Source organism: Pseudophryne corroboree, chromosome 6 (assembly GCF_028390025.1).
Source record: "Pseudophryne corroboree isolate aPseCor3 chromosome 6, aPseCor3.hap2, whole genome shotgun sequence".
Classification (NCBI taxonomy): Eukaryota; Metazoa; Chordata; class Amphibia; order Anura; family Myobatrachidae; genus Pseudophryne; species Pseudophryne corroboree.
Window position 1 is genome coordinate 837368278 of NC_086449.1, and position 17510 is coordinate 837385787.

A 17510-nucleotide genomic window follows, 5' to 3' on the forward strand; every position below is an offset into this window, starting at 1 on the left:
CTCACCTTCCCGGCTTCTAGGGCGTTAAACTCTTTGTTTGAAAAATCCTGGTAAAACCCAGAGAAAAATTCCAGATCCCAAAAAGGGTTCTTATTGCTTTTCCTTTCTCTGAAGTGGACAGAAAAAAATGGGAAAACCCTCCTATAGTAGACACTTCTGTATCTACTGTAGGTTGTCAAAAAAAGTGGTTTTACCCGTTCCTGGTTCAACTGCTTTGAAAGAGCCGGCTGACCGCAAGATTGAGACTACACTCAAATCTCTATACACAGCTAATGGCGTAGCTTTAAGGCCCATCATTGCTTGTGCGTGGATTTCTAAAGCCATAGTAAAGTGGTCAGGCACATTACTTGAGGACTTAGATACTATGGATAGGAATTACATTGAATTGTTTTTGCGTCACATACAGGATTCTGCAGGTTTCATGGTGGAGGCCATGAAGGACATTGGCGTGCTGAATGTGAGAGTTACGTCCATGGCGGTCTCAGCACACAGAGGACTCTGGCTACGCCAATGTACAGCGGATACAGAATCCAAGAAAAGTTTGGAGAACCTACCCTTCACAGGTCAGGCTCTGTTTGGGGACGCATTGGAGGCGTGGATTTCCGCAGCAACTTCCCTCAGCAGCGCCACCGACTAGGAAATCTTATCCTACATCTACACTGCAGTCCTTTCGGACCGCAAAATTTAAAAAATCCAAACCCCCCTCCACTTTCTTTAGGGGAGGTCGGTGAAATTCCAGAAAACCTGCACCAACAGGATCTCAGGAACAGAAACCAAGTTCTGCTTCCTCAAAATCTTCTGCATGACGGTGGACCTCCCAGCCTGGAAATCAGGCAGGTGGGAGCGAGACAAAAAATTTCAGTCACATCTGGGCATCATCATGGGTAAGAGATATTGTTGCCCAGGGGTACAGACTGGAGTTTCAAGAACTCCCACCTCACAGATTCTTCAAGTCAGGCTTACCAGCTTCGCTGACAGAAAGTGCTATCCTACAGGATGCCATTCAAAAACTGGTTCAAACAAATGTCATTGTTCCTGTTCCACCTCACCTACAACGCAAGGGTTATTACTCAAACCTGTTTGTGGTACCGAAACCGGACGGTTCGGTAAGACCAATATCAAACCTAAAGTCATTGAACCCCTATTTGAGGGAATTCAAATTCAAGATGGAGTCTCTGAGAGCGGTGATCTCAGGTCTGGAGGAGGGGGAATTCCTAGTATCCCTGGATATCAAGGATGCGTACCTTCTCACTCCGATTTGGCCGCCTCACCAGGCTTATCTCAGATTTAAGCTGCTGGACTGTCACTATCAGTTCCAGGCACTGCCAGTTGTCCTCTCCAAGCACTGAGGGTGTTCACCAAGTCACGGCAGAGATGATGCTACTCCTCCGCAGGCAGGGAGTGAACATAATTCCATATCTGGATGATCTGCTGATAAACGCATCTTCCAAGGAGAAGATGTTGCAGTGTATTGCTCTCTCAACTCGACTACTCCAGGTTCATGGGTGGATCCTGAACCATCCAAATTCACATTTGGTACCGACAAGGAGACTGCCCTTCCTGGTGATGATACTCGACACAGAAATGCAAAGGGTGTTCAATATGTTGCTATGGGGCCCACAAAGTTCTGGCTACACCCCTAACTCTCTCTCTGGCCTTATGTTACTCAGGACTATCTGATTACTGTTATTACATATGAGACGGTACCGGTGTCTGGCCGCATCTGATGGGAAGGAGATACGTGATCTCTGCTGTAACGGCGATACAATATAACAGCTCTATATCTACTCTTATATAGGTGTAAATGTAAATCATGACTTTCTGTATTATCTAATAACGTGTATTATTGCTTATCTTACCGATTCATGATGAAATGGGGTAACGCTGTTATGCAGCTCCCCAGGAACATGACCACACAACCGATACTTATCATTCGGGGACGATGTAGCTTTGCACCAAAGTAGCTGACAAAGGTGATCACCAATAAGTTTCCTAAAACAAAGGAAGGAAAGGAATAGTGAGCTATAAAGGTAACCAGTGAGGATTTATTATATAGTTGCCTTGAAAGATCTTTGTTCCCTACTGCTCTTAGAACATCCCTACATATTACTAAAGCCAATGTCTGTGTTTCTCATCCTGTACAGTATATCATCATGGCACCATTACTGAAGTAGCATGTTATGTATCCGTAAAACTTGAACCAGACTGTGTTGTTTACAGCCTAATTGATTACAACTGTATTAGGATATGGGGGGTCATTCCTACCCGATCGCTCGCTGCAGTTTATCGCAGCTCAGCGATCAGGTCGGAACTGCGCATGCGCCGTTGTTGCCTAGCGATCGTCTCTGAGGCAGTCGCTGGACGGGAGGGGGTTGGACGGAGGCGTTAAGCAACCGTTTAGGGGGCGCGGTCCGGCCAATGCAGGCGTGGCCGGACTGTTGGGGGGGGGGGGGGCGGGCTGTGGTGGCTGCGTGACGTCACACGCAGCCGTTGCGACCTGGGACAGCGAAGAGGTTCTCCCGGCCAGCCTGAGATGCAAAAGCATCGCCGCTGTGTGATGCTTTTGCATTTCTGCGGGGAGATGGAGGCCGGCACTGACATGCGGGGCGGAATAGCGCTGTTCTGGGCGTCCCCCCACATGTCTGAGTGCCTGATCGTAGCTGTGCTAAACTTAGCACAGCTACGATCAACTCGGAAGGACCCCCATGGTGTGCTCTGCACCTGTCTCGTTCTGTGTATCAGTCTATGCAGGGGCGGATCCAGAAGAAAATGATAGGGGAGCACCATGGAAGGGGAAGTACATTTGCGTGCGGCTTCGGTGCATGTGAGGTGGCGCTTCTTATACAATGCCCACAGTTGTAGCGCTCATTATGCAATGTCCACTGTACTGGTAGTGCCCCTTATATTGACCCCATAGTAGTGGTGCACCTTATGCAATGCCCGTATTGCCCCCAGTAGTAATGTTGCCTGTAGTAATTCCCGCAGTCATTTAGCGCCCTAGTAGTTATGCCCCCAGTGGTAATGCCCCTGCAGTTATGACCCCAGTAGTTTACCCCCCCCCCTTTAGTTTAGCCTCCCAGTGGTAATGCCCCCAGTAGTTTGCCTGCTTGTAGTTTTGCCACCAGTAGTAATGCCCCCCTGTAGTTTGCCCCATTGTAGTTTAGCCCCTGTAGTTATGCCCCCCTTGTAGTTTAGCCTCCAGTAGTAATGCCCCCACAGTGCCAGATCTAAAAATGCCCCTACAGTGCCAGATCCAAAAATGCCCCCACAGTGTCTGGTATACAAATGCCCCCACAGTGCCGGGTAAACAATTGCCCCCACAGTGCCAGGTAAACAATTGCCCCCACAGTGCCAGGTATACAAATGCCCCCACAGCAGGTATTCAAATTCCCCCACAGCAGGTATACAAATGCCCCCACAGCAGTGTTGCAGCTGCTTACCGCTGCTGCCGCTTCTCCACCCGGCTCTGAGGGTGTCAGGAGGAGAGCGCGGCTATGTCTGGCGCCGGTGTGTAGGACTTCAAACTAGCCACCGGTTCGTGAGCCAATCAGAGCTCGCGGACCGGCAGCGGTGGCTCCTGATTGGCTGCCGGTCCGCGAGCTCTGATTGGCTCACGAACCAGCGGCTGGTTTGAAGTCCGCTACACGCCGCCAGACATAGCCGCGCTCTCCTTTTGACAGCTGAGACATGCTGCCGCCGGACTGAGCGGCAGCGTGTCTCAGTGACACAAACGGGGGGACGGGGGGGGGGGACGGAGGCCACAAATGACAATGGGGGCACGGGCCCGAGTGCCCCCCCTGGATCCGCCACTGAGTCTATGGGTGCATCCCCTAGTGTTAGACCCCTAGTGCCAGGAGTCACTCGGAGGCAGAGTTATATGATGTACAGTAAGTTACGGTTTCTCCATCTCAGAGAGAGTGGCACACAGAGACTGAGAGACAGAGTCCTGGTGTACAAGTGTGCAGAGCTGACACCGGGAGCAGATCTCAGCTACAGAGACTCACAGTGTCCCAGTGCATGCATCATCTTCTCTACAGTGGGAGTCAGACTGCACGGCTGTGCAGTCCTCCATGCTTCTCCACCACAGACATCTCCTGATAAGTACCACTACCTAATGCTGTTACCTTGTGTGCAGGACCGGCGCTACCCGCTCAGCAAAGGGATGCAGAGCAGGTATGTGCCGGGCAGGAGAGGTGCCTTCACTGCTCTGCATCCCTGCTGAAGCGCAGTCCTGTCCCCCCCCTGCTGCTGCGCCTGTGACACTGACAGACAGCCGCAGCAGCGCCGACAGCATGAATCCTTCTCCCCTCTCCCCTGTGACAGTAAGAGGAGTGTCAGTGTTCGTTTGGACGAAAGGGGGTGGAGCTACATGGACCAAGGGGGCGTGGCTACACAGGACCAGGCTGGCAGACTGTTGAAGATCTGGCCAGCAAGATTGTGGTAAGTGGATGTAAAAATAGTGTGAGAGAGAAAGTGTGTGTGTGTGTGTGTGTGTGTGTGTGTGTGTGTGTGTGTGTGTGTGTGCGTGTATGTATATGTATGTATGTCTATGTATTTATTTATGTATGTATTTATGTATGTATATATGTATGTATGTATGTATGTGCATACCTCCCAACTTTGAATCCTATTGAGGTGGGACACTTGCGTGGCGTAGCTGGAAAAGGGGCATGCCTGTGGGTGGAAGGGGCATGGCTACGACAGAGTGGGCACGGCCATGCTCCAAGGACTTTTATTTTATCATTTTGGGGGTGTTCTCAGCGCTCCCTGAGCAGCTGGGCAGCCCCCGGCTCACTCACCGCACTGAATAGATGCTGTGCGGGTGCGCACAGCATCTATTCAGAGATCACTTGCTGCTTTGCAGAGCAGAGCAGCGGGTGATCAAAGCCTCCCTCAACTGCCCCCCCGCCCGTGGGACACTGTGACCCACAGGAGGGACAGCGGGACAGTGTCCGAATAGCGGGACTGTCCCGCTGAAATCGGGACAGTTGGGAGGTATGGTAGGTGTGTACGTAACTAGCACTGCACAGAGTGTGTGCGGGCAGAGAGATCACATCCATAGGCTTGCCACGGATCTCCTGCAGCTCAGGGACCCAAGAGGCCATGGTAACCCCCCCGGCCCTGCATGACGCTCTCAGCTTGCTTTGGGATCAGCAGCAGTGGAACCCATCTAACTCTGCTCAGGGGCTGGGCGACTTGTCCTCCACGTGAGGAGATGGGCAGGCATTCCGTTGCTGTTGTTGTGGGAGACGCAGTGTATGGAGGCATGGGGCAGTTAGGCACCTCCTTTTATCAGGATGCACAGCACTTGCCTGTACAGAGTGCTGAGGCTGGAGAAGGTGGTGTGAGCATACATAAAGCATACATCATTCTTTAACTATTCAGACCCGCTTCATCGCATTATCGTGGTGAAGCGGGTACATACAGTACTTCGCCAGCATGTATTAACATGCTTGCTGCTGATATTGGGCATTATGTGTATAAGTGGCACTACTACTGGGGCATTATGTGGATAAGCAACACTAGCATGTGCAATGTAATGTGAATGAGATTATGCTACTATGTGGTGTAATTTGTGTGTACTGTGTGGCCACGCCCCTTCCTTGAGAGACCACACCCTTTTTTTCAACGCACGCTGTCCCCTTGTAAACTATGGCAGGGGGCAAATTTATATTTTGCAGGAGGGCGCCGAACACCCTAGCACCGGCCCTGCTTGTGTGATATATGGGCTCCTGATTACCGCTATCAGTGTTACATCTGAGTTACCTGTGTGCACTAAATAAACCTGCATTACTGTTTAAGTCACTAAGTGTGTGGACTGACATCACTGCACCAGATAGCCCAGCACACTCTGCCAACAAACTCAGTGTCATGAGCCACAGCCGCCTCCAGGTCGAGGACAGAGGGTCTTGCACTGATATGGAGATGTTTACAAAAAGTGCTCATGATTGGGTGCACGGTAGGTGTGTTTAAATGGTCTAGGGGTGGAGTTTAGGAGGGTAGGGGGAGTGGGTCTGGATTCTGCCTCATTAGGTGTTTGTAGGTAGGTGAGCTGTATCCGAAAAATGTAAAGTTACTGCAGTCAAATTGGTTTCCAGCAAATAACGTTCCGTAAGCCGCAAGGGGATAATGCATGTTGGTGAAGGAGACAGGTGTACTTTTGAGGTCTCCTCTCTATCATCCTGGAGGTGCACTCAGGAAAGAGTAGCCCTTTCTGGAGTCCCAAGTAAAAGGTTTGCTAGAAAGTCTATCTGGGGCACCCTGAGTACTGTTATCATTCGGGGGTCCCTGGACCACAAGCACTGCTGTAAATCAGTAATAATCCCAGTATATACCTTACCGATATCAAAGCTGCTGTCAATCACACCAACAAGAGAAGAGGGAATGTTGAACCTTCTTTCAATCTGAGTGATCATACTCCGAGCGTAGGAGAGAGCCAGGGCTTTGGTGATATAGGCGAAGGACAAGGAGAAGAGGAATACCTGGAATTACAAGAAATGTATCAGTCAGTAAATGAACATATGTTATGCAGGCGGTGGCGGATCTACCACCATTACAGGAGGTGCAGTGGCTCCGGAGATTAGTTACACCACAACCCAAATCCTTAGTTACAGCACGGCTGTCAGATCTGGGTTTGTGTCTGTTCCCGGAGGGGGCACTAGTGGGTCAGTGGTGGTGCGGTGGAGGAAACGAGGAGGCTGTAGAAGATTGCTGCGCATGTGCGCAATGATATTTATTTAGCACACAGAGGTATGACAGTCACTGAAGCACAATAACAATACTGATGGTTTGAGCAGAGAAGCTGACGGAGGTATAACAACAGTCTCAGGTATTGATCTGTAAACCAGTGAGACTAACAACAGTGGTGACCGGCCTGGAGGCCGATGGCAAACATCGATAGTCAACTTGGAAGTCGATGGTAACAGGATCAAATATGCAGATGATGATAATGCAACTGATGACAATGAACACAGGCAATAGTAACTCTGGTAATTGATCTGGAAACCAACAGCAATAGATCATACTTGCCTACCTGACCCTCTCCATGAGGGAGAAAATGCTCTGTTCCTGGACTTTCCTGGTAATGTATGATTGCCATCACCTGTGGTGAAACACCTTTCTTATCAATCACCTAGCTCTCCACAGGTGATGGCAATCATACATTACCAGGAAAGTCCAGGAACAGAGCATTTTCTTCTCATGGAAAGGGTCAGGTAGGCAAGTATGCAATAGATTCACACAGTCTGTATATATGCACTTCCTGTTGAAAAAAGATTTACTCGGATCCTTACTAAGGGCTTTCAACACTGTGGAATGTGCATTATGTGTAGACACTGCAAGACTGACAATAAAATAACTAATTTTACATCCAATCAAACTAAAAAAAGCTTCCCTATTAAGGAATTTATTACGTGTGGAAGCAGGAACGTTGTTTATTTGCTGGAATGCAAATGTGGCTCACAATACGTTGGTAGAACTGGTAGAATGCTCAAAGAACGTCTCATTGAGCATGTTAGGAACATAAAGATGGGCCTAGAACAACACAGTGCATCCTTGCATTTCAAAGAAAAACATCAATGTGATATAAAAAATCTTACCAGTTTTTATGGCATTAAGATTGCCAAAGGAAATTGGAGAGTAAAAGGTTTAGAGGAGGTTTTGCCGAAATTGGAAATGCAAATGATTTATCAGTTAAGAACACTCACACCACATGGTTTAAACATGGATTTTGAAACCGAGTGGTTTTTGTAAGATCTGGCGTTTTTATTAAGGAGAGAGAATTGACTGCATAGGAAAGGAATGAGTTAAACATCTTGTGAGGGGTGGACCTAGCTGTGAGGAAAGTACAGCCTTTGGAAAAAGGGGAGGGTTAATATATATAGGGAATGCTAGGCCAACTCGGTCTCTCTTGCTGCTGAATTGCCTTGGGGTGAGTGCTGCATTGCAGAGTCTCCCCATTAACTGTCAGTTTAAATCAATTGCATTTATCAAGCCTTTTCCCTACATTACACCTGCTTGTGTCATGGCTTACTCTCGCCCTCGCCGTTCCGCCGGGACCCCCGCTCGGTACCGCATACCGGGCGGTGGAGCTGGGCCCGAGGACGGGCTGGCTGGCCCTGGGGATGGCGTCCCGTTCCCCGGGGCCTGCACGGGCTCTGGCAGGGTCACGGAGCGGCGGACGCGGTCATCCGTGCCGCTGGGGGCCGGGCCGACTTTGCCGGCCGGGCGCGGGCGGCGGGGAGGGCCGGAGGCTCAGTCAGGCCGCCCGGGGGTGGAAGGGCAGCAGCCCTCACCTCCGACCGCGGCGAGGGAGATAGCAGTGCCGGGTGCTCCGGATTCTCCGGTCTCTTCCCCCTCGTCAGGGCAGCACGGCGGTGCCAGGCGGGGGGGGGGATCAGGCGGGAGGCGGCGGATAGCCGGACGAGGCCCGTCGCCGGGCCTCGTCCGTCGGATACAACAAGTGATGTGGACAGAGGCTTGTCGGCGGGAAGAGGCGGGACGCGCGCACGGGGTGTGCGCGCGCCCGCAGCAGGCGGCGCCGTTCGCGCACGTGTGCGCGCAGCGGCGCCGCTAGTCTCCTCGTCTCCCCAGCTCACTCCCCTGCAGCCGGGGTCCGGGGAGGAGGAGAGACAGGGAATGGGTAGTAGCCAGCAGGGCTGCACATAGCAATAGAAGCTCTCACCGCGGGTCCCCCCCAGCGGGCGGAGGTAGATCCGGCCTGCGGGGGGAGGGTGCCCGCGGGGAGGGGGAGAGTGACGGCGGCGCTGGCTCTGATGGGCGGCCGCATGAGGAGAGCAGAACGTGGTGGGGGACCGGGCCGCTGGCGGTCAGGGGCGCTGCCGGTTCCCCACCAAGCCAGATTGGGTGCCGGGCGTCGGGGCACCGGGCGTCGCCTGTCGGGCGTCGGGCGGGCCGGCGCGCGCCAACGCCGGCTGGGGAACCCACGGGGGACGACGCCGTGTTCTGGGGTGGTCAGGACCCCTCCGGAACACTGGCGTCGGCCCTGGCCACGGTGGCGGCGGCATTGGGGCCGCTGGCCGCGGCCGCGTCCCCGGGGGTGGCACACAGTTCCGGCACGCCGGCAGTGGCAGGCGGGTCCGGTGCGCGGGCGGTGTCGGCAGCGCAGCGGGTTGCTCGCGCCTGCCGGGAGCTCGGGGCGGCCGCGGCACAGCTGCAGCATAGTGCCGGGCGGGGCGAGCAAGGGCGTGTAGCGTGTACGCCTGCCCCCCGGGGTGCTAGGCATGCGCCGCGACTGCTTTCTGGGTCCTTTGCTCCGTTTTCTTCTGCAGGTGAGCGCGGAGAGGTGGAGATGACGGAGACCGAGGATGAGGATGTCGGATTTGCCACGCCGGAGGATTCCGTGTCTGAGCAGTCGACGGCATCAGGTGAGGTGGAGCAATCGGAGTCGGGCTCCTGCACGCGCTCTAGTTCTCGCAGCTCTTCCTCTTCTTCCTCTTCTTCTCTGTCGTCGCCGGCGTCCGAAGTCAGTAGTACGACTAGGGCGAAGAAGCGTGCGACGAAATTCGCCAAGAGGGCGGCGGGGCAGCAGGAGAGGCGGAAGAGGCGGAGGCGGCTTAGCGAGGATGCTCGCAGGGCCAAGAAGCGCCGCGATTTGCCTGGGGTAGTCCACTGCGATTACACTGCCGTGATGCGGGGACTGAGGGACAGCTGCCGTAGGAAAATATGCAGGGGGGATTACGTTGATATGTTCGTATTGACGAAGGACGCGAAGAAGGACTATAAGTCGGCGTCAGCCAAGAAGGGCACCGGGGCCGAGGCTTTCCGGACCTTCGATAACTGGCTGGCCGGTTTTTGTGTCTTCGCGGCTTGTTACCTGGAAGACAGGCCGGACGAGCATATCAATGTCATTCGTTACCTGCATTTAATCCACGACATGCAGCGCACATTGTCGGGCATCGAATGGCGGATGTACGACGAGAAATTCCGGGAAAAGCAGGACTGCTTGCAAGTGATAGATTTCAGTTGCAAGGACGTCGAGGTCTGGTTACAAGTCACCCGGGCCTCTCAACGGGCCAGGGAGCCCCGGATTCCAGGGGGCGGATGGGCACCGCGCAGGTTTGTCCGCCTAGGGGACCGGCGCGGACGGCGGATCGGGCAAGGCAGGTAGGTCGGCCGTCCGCGGAGGGGGTCAGGCCGTCGCAAAAGGGAAATGCTTCGGCAAGCAGTGTCGGTTTTGACATTTGTGCTTGCAATGTGGCGGCTCCCACCCAGCCTCTACCTGCTTTAAAGGCACTCGCCAGGGTGCCCGGGGTAAACAAAATTACCCAAGACCTGGGGCAGGCGGGAGCGCTCCGCAGGGCTCCAACGCCAATTAATTTGGATACAATTGGCAAGTGGTTGAAGTGGTATCCAAATAGGGCGGATGCGCAGTTTTTGTTTGACGGTTTTCGTTTTGGTTTTTGCTTGCCTGTTGCGAGCAAGGTTTCGGTCCGGGCCCAGAGGAATCTCCAGTCTGCTCGTGCCTTGCCGTTAGTTCTGCGGGAGAAAGTGGATAAGGAGGTTAGGCTGGGTAGGATGGAGGGACCGTTTCTATCACCCCCAGTGGATGACTTGGTCATCTCCCCAGTGGGGGTGGTTCCCAAGAAGACTCCAGGTGCTTTTAGGCTCATTCAGCATCTTTCTTACCCGTCGGGGTCGTCAGTCAACGACGCAATACCGCCGGCCCATTGCTCGGTGGTGTATCAGTCGTTTGACGAGGCGCTAGAGCTGGTCCGTAGTTACGGCCAGGGGGCCCTGATGGCTAAGATAGATGTGGAATCCGCATTTCGGTTGCTGCCGTTGCATCCGGACTCATTCCGTTTTATGGGTTTTCGGATCGGAGCGGAATATTTCATTGACAAATGTTTGCCGATGGGTTGTTCCGTGTCCTGCTCGTTTTTCGAACGGTTTAGCACTTTCCTTCATTGGTGCGTGGAGTCTTCGTCAGGGGGGCACGGGGTCGCCCATTACCTCGATGACTTCCTGTGTGTGGGTCCGGCAGATTCACCGCGGTGCGGCGACTTGCTGTTCAGCATCCGAGCTCTGTTTTTTCACTTCGGCGTTCCCGTGGCCGAGGATAAAACAGAAGGGCCGGTCTCCTGTTTGTCATTTTTGGGGATAGAGATCGACACGGTGGCGGGATCGTGTCGACTGCCTCCGGACAAGGTTGCAAAGCTCCGCGAGGCTATCTGCCGGTTCGGAAGGTCGCGCAAAGTCACTGCGGCAGGCGCAGTCCTTGCTGGGCATTTTGAATTTTGCTTGTCGGGTAATCCCGATGGGCAGGGTTTTATGCCGGAAGCTGGAACGGGCGACCGCAGGTTGTGCCAGACCACATCATTTCGTGCGCTTGTCCTCCGAGATTCAGAGGGACCTGGCCGTCTGGGCCTCGTTCCTGGAGGACTTCAACGGGGTGTGTATATGGCAGGCCCCAATGGTCGACAGCGCCGGGCTGCAGCTGTTTACCGACGCGGCGGGTTCCTCTGGGTTCGGTTGCTATCTGGAGGGATCTTGGTGCGCGGCCTCATGGCCGGCGGAGTGGCATCGCGAAGGTTTGACTAAGGACCTTTTGCTGCTGGAGCTTTTCCCAATTATGGTGGCGCTGGAGGTTTGGGGCGATCGTCTGGCTCATCGCAGCATCTTGTTTAGATGTGACAATCTGGGCGTGGTGCATGCGATAAATAACCAGAGGGCAAAGTCGCTGGTGGTCCTGAGGGTGCTGGGGCAGTTGCTGTTGACATGCCTGCATAGGAACGTGTGGTTCCGCGCGCAGCATGTGCCTGGTTTGGAGAACGGAATTGCTGACGCTTTGTCACGCGGTCAATGGGAAAGGTTTTGTTTGTTGGCACCCGAGGCCGACGAGCAAGGCTTTCAATGTCCCGATTATGTCTGCCAGGTGATCGGGCCGGATTGGAGGGTCTAGCGATGCGGTCAGTCGCTCCGAATACGCTCAAGGCTTATGAACAAGCTTGGAGCGAGTGGGAGGAGTTTGTTCGAGGACGAAGTCAGCAAGGTAAGAGCGGGCATCGAATGATGCTTTCTTTTATTTGGCAGCTGTTTGTTGCGGGTAGGTCCAGAGCGGTGGTATCCCGGTACTTGGCTGGTATTTCGTTCTTTAGCAAAATCAAAGGCGTCCCGGACGTAACAAAAAGCGGGATTCTGCTTAAGGCGATGAAGGGATGGGCGCGCGTGGCGCCGGCGCCGCCTGACAGGAGGCGGCCAATTGATGCGGCCTTGCTTCCGGATGTCATCAGGACGGTTGGCGGTATAGCGTCGTCCATGTTTGAGTCGCTGCTGTTCAGGTTGGCGTTCTCAATGGCTTATCACGGTGCCTTTCGGGTTTCGGAGCTGGTGGCGCCTTCTAAGCGAGCAGATTTGCGCATGCTTCTCGAGGACGTGGTGGTGGGTGAGAGGTCCTTACTGTGCCGATTGCGTCGCTCTAAGACGGACCAAGTGGGTAGAGGTCGATGGGTCACTTTGGTTCCGGCACTTGAGGAGAGCATTTGCCCAGTGAGGTTGGCAGTTCGATATGCGGCAGTACGGCCCGATGGTCGGGGGTCATGGTTGCTTCATTATGACGGGCTGCCAGCGACAAAATATCAGTTTCGTTGGATGCTGGGTCGCTGTCTGGCGAGCTTGGGCCTTCCACCCGCTGCTTTCGGGACGCATTCCTTCCGCATCGGGGCTGCAACGTCGGCTGCGTTGGCAGGGCTTTCCGTGGCTGAAATCCAGGCGGTGGGGTGATGGAAGTCGTCAAGTTACAGACGGTATATTCGCCCCGTTGCGTGAGATGCTGGCTTGCACTGCGTTTTGTTAGTTGTAGTTGTTATAAGTCATGTTGTACAGTTCAGTACGTCCTTGTGTTGTACGTATGTTTGTCTTCCCGTTTTATCCTACTCAGGGATTAGCCACTCGCCGCTGCTGGCAGCGGGGGTCTGGAGTTCTTTTGCGATTTTTTGCCTGACTTGACGGGCTGAATTCTAATCCACAATTCGGCTGATCAGTTCTAATCAAAGTCCCTCAGCAGGTTTTTACGCTTTCACCTCCAGCTGAGTTCTTACATGTTTTTCCCATTTTATACCCCCTCCCCCCCCCCCTTTTAATTTCTTAATTTTATTTTATTCTTCCCGTTGTGTGTTTATGTTCTGCTTCAAATTGGCTGGAAGCTTGTACAGATCGGCTAGGCCGTGACTTCTGCAATAAACGAAAACCCGATTTTTTCTTTTGGCAGATCCTTCAGGTTAATGTGTTAATAACACTGTTGTAGATTATTAGTAACCAATTTTTACCCCTTTCCTTCTCTTCAGGTTGGGTAGAAGATGACTTGGCTATCTGGGTGGTGGGCCACTCTTATGTTTACTGGGCAGCCAGGTTTTTGGCCTCGGAGGGGGCACGGATGTTTCCTAGGGCTCATGGCGTTCGTTGGCTTGGTTGGCGGGGGATGATGTGGAAGGATCTGCTTAAGGCTTACCTTGAGAAAGACCCCAGGGCAGGGTCGGAACGCGTGGGTGCCGTGGCCTGGTGACTGGACCATCGGGAAGGCGGATTGGGCAGAGAGACTAGGAGCTGCAGCCTTGGACTCCCTTGATTCCTGTGCGAATAAGATTCCAGCATTGCCATTTCTTTACATCTATATGGTAATTATCCACCTGACCGTTTGATGCAGGATACCATGGCTTTTTGATATACCACATGCTGCTGTTTTACACAAAGTGATTGTGATTCATGTGTGTTAGAGGACCAATGAGATAGTCCTCACAATTGTTTCGGTAATTACATCGATTAATCAGCTTCTTGTGGCATATTGTTCATTGTTTTTAATCTGTGTGTGTCCAATTGTTCATCACCCTTGATGGGTCATTTTTTAATTGTTTTAAATGTGTATTTGTAATAAAAAAACGGAATTACACTATGTCACTTTTATTATCTCTCCTATAATATCTGTGCCATCCGACTGGGAGAAAAGAGTGACAATATTTACTCCAATACGAATATAAGTATTCATTATTACTATTTATTTGAATTTGCGCTGGTGGATTGGTTTCTCTATTCTGTTGCATCTTTGAGGATCTGAAGAATAGACTAGTCAGTCAGGCCAGCGAGCATGGAGTCCCTAGGGTGCTGGTTGTCCATTTAGGTGGCAACGACCTGGGTAAGAGGACATCTTTGGAGCTGCGGTGGGCCATGATAAAGGATCTGGCCAGTGTGGCCGCAGCATGGACCAATTGTGTCTTGGTGTTCTCTTTGATGGTGCCAAGGTTGAGTTGGCGAGGTGTGGCGGATGGTCGCCTGATTGATGAAGCCAGGCAGAAGGTGAATGGGGCGGTGGCGAAGTGGGTATTGGCCCACGGAGGCAAAGTGGTTCGCCACCCTAGGATTCGGTTCCGAGACAGTCACCTTTTTCGGCCTGATGGTGTGCATCTATCCAATGAGGGGATGATGCTTTTCCTGGAGGATCTGTGTCTAGTGTTGCAGGAGTTAGGGTGAGGTTATGGTGGCGGTGCGAAGACTCGGGGGAGGAGTCTTTCGCTGTTGGCGGAAAAGAACGGCAGTTTGTAGTTGTATTGTTAGCTGTAGTGATTTACAGTTTGGTGTGGTTGAGGTGCACTCTCCTCCATTGACTTTTAGGGCCGCTCGACCACCCGTCCGGGGGCAGCGGCAGGCACCCATCGGGGTGGGTAGTCACTGTGGGGGTTGAGTTGGGCACCTATTACCGATTTTATAGTTTGTATTTAAATTAGGATAGTTTTGCATTTTAACATTTTTGAGGTTAGCGTCAGTTCAATAGAGCCGTTCTTTTTTCTGCCACCATATGCCGGCTGAATCGGCATGTTAACAAAGTTTTTCATTTACAGGTTTGCTATGGTTAGGGACAATAAATAGCTAGCAATTTTTCTGCCAAATTCAAGTCTCCGTGTCATTATTTCTGGGTATTTGAGGTAATAAATGCTTTACTTTGAATGAAGGGGTCCACCAAATATCACTAGGAGGTTTAGGAGAGAGAATTGACTGCATAGGAAAGGAATGAGTTAAACATCTTGTGAGGGGTGGACCTAGCTGTGAGGAAAGTACAGACCTTGGAAAAAGGGGAGGGTTAATATATATAGGGAATGCTAGGCCAACTCGATCTCTCTTGCTGCTGAATTGCCTTCCCGCCCTCCCGCCCTGTTGGTAGAGGTTATAGCACGGAGTGCCTTGGCGTTGAATTGTTGGCTGGTTTTATCGTTGGCTATTTATTGGCGGAAAAGAACGGCAGTTTGTAGTTGTATGGTAAGCTGTAGTGATTTACAGTTTGGTGTGGTTTAGGTGCACTCACCTCCATCGACTTTTAGGGCCGCTCGACCACCCGTCCGGGGGCAGCGGCAGGCACCCATCGGGGTGGGTAGTCACTGTGGGGGTTGAGTTGGGCACCTATTACCGATTTTATAGTTTGTATTTAAATTAGGATAGTTTTGCATTTTAACATTTTTGAGGATAGCGTCAGTTCAATAGAGCCGTTCTTTTTTCTGCCACCATATGCCGTCTGAATCGGCATGTTAACAAAGTTTTTCATTTACAGGTTTGCTATGGTTAGGAAAAATAAATAGCTAGCAATTTTTCTGCCAAATTCAAGTCTCCGTGTCATTATTTCTGGGTATTTGAGGTAATAAATGCTTTACTTTGAATGAAGGGGTCCACCAAGTATCACTAGGATGTTTATATATTTTCTTTCCATGTGTGTTTGTTACTTTTCTTATGCTCTAATGAGCATGTGTAGGTCAATCAACTCTAACGGACCGGGAATCCAAGGGGAACATAACAAATATATGAAAAAAGAAGTAAAAAGAAATCCTTTGGGAATTTACCCCTTTTGAGAATCTTCAGATGCTTTTTTAAAAAGTTTGTTATATATTGATTACCATTTTATAATTGATCATTATTTTTATATTTAAGATGTGTGTCTTATATACCTTTGATGTACCGTTTTATATTTATATTTGTATATGTCTTTTTAAATATGATTTATTGTATTCATTATCTTGGTTTGATTGATGTATATCCACCAGCCAGTTAAAAGTGAGATGCGGGGGTGGGTTCGTTTTAATGGGACACGTATATATAATTAGGTGTCCCTTCTATTCATTTGGTCACCTTTTACATCCCTCATCCACTCCTGGGTTTTGTGATTGCTTTTGATTTTTAACGGAGCTATTTCTTTTAGCCGGCTTATGGAGATATTATTTTCCCAGACTATGGGGCGTTTGTTATAATATAGAACATGAGGTTTGTAAAGCCGAATTCAGATCCTGAGTTTTATGCCTGCAGATGTGGGTGAAATTATAACTTTTTTCTTTTAGGGTTATATTGATTTGAATACCTAGCGGGGGATGTATCCGCACTGGTGCAGTAGTTTGGTTCTATATAATGAGCGGACCATTCATTTAAATTGGAAGGTTCTTTTTTAGAGATCCGTTGAAAGCTTATAAGCACCAGAATGGCTGTGATTTTTACGAATTAATCTCGGTCTTATTTATATTTCTAGGGTTTATATACCCGTTATATAGTGTTTGATTATTGTGTATGTTTTAAGGCAACATGATCTGAAAGAAAGCTATTTTAGGATGGATATCATTTGGCTAATGTGCATGATGATCAGGTGTATTGTAATTAATTATTAGTCATGTGATGTGATTGAGGAGGGATAAAATCCCTGACCACTAGTAGTACGACACTTCTTGACAAAGGGGAAAGGATTCCCAGAAACGCGTTGAAGCCGTCGGTGAGGGGTCACCTTTGTGTCAGAGAAATACCAAGGTGGCGTTTTGGACTTGTTTTACCATCCACACTACCGATCCGTGTCTGTAGCCGGGACGTATGTGTGAGCCGTTTTCCATCTAGGACGCTCCGAGGTTCACTGACATTATTATTATTATTATTATTATTATTATTTTTATTATCCTTTATTTATATGGCGCCACAAGGGTTCTGCAGCGCCCAATTACAGAGTACATAAACAAATAATCAAACAGGAAAACAGCAACTTACAGTTGATGACAGTATAGGACAAGTACAGGGTAAATAAACATATCAGGTGGCAGAAGACTGACGGAATTGGTGCAGTTGAAGAATATTAAAGTAAGAAAAAGCACATGAGGGAAGAGGGCCCAGCTCGTGAGAGCTTACATTCTAAAGAGGAGGGGTAGACAGACAGGGGTGACACAGTTGGGGTACATAGAGAGCGTGGAACAGAGGGTTAGAATGAGATTTGGCTGGGTTTGGGGAAGAAATTGGTCTTGAGAGCCCGTTTGAAGTTTTGTAGAGAGGTGGAGAGTCTGAGGGGGAGAGGTAGGGAATTCCAAAGAAGTGGTGCAGCACGTAAAAAATCTTGGAGGTAGGAGTGGGAGGAAGTAATCAGTAGGCAGGAGAGTCGGCGTGCATTAGCAGAGCGAAGAGGACGGGTGGCAGAGTAAAGGGAGATAAGGTCAGAGATGTAGATGGGAGAGGAGTGGGTGAGGGCTTTGTAAGCGAGTGTG

At 50.9% G+C, this 17510-nt stretch overlaps 1 protein-coding gene across 2 annotated transcripts in view; it reads right to left on the minus strand.

Annotated features, from left to right (window-relative positions):
* Positions 1-17510, minus strand: part of LOC134933870 (solute carrier organic anion transporter family member 1A2-like) — a 111816-nt gene that overhangs the window by 66532 nt on the left and 27774 nt on the right. For both annotated transcript variants that reach the window (XM_063929407.1, XM_063929406.1), the window contains exons 3-4: positions 6341-6482; positions 1860-1992 (exon numbers count right to left, since the gene is read on the minus strand). In XM_063929407.1, the coding sequence (XP_063785477.1) occupies positions 1860-1992; positions 6341-6482 (275 nt within the window). The remainder of the gene's footprint in view (positions 1-1859; positions 1993-6340; positions 6483-17510) is intronic.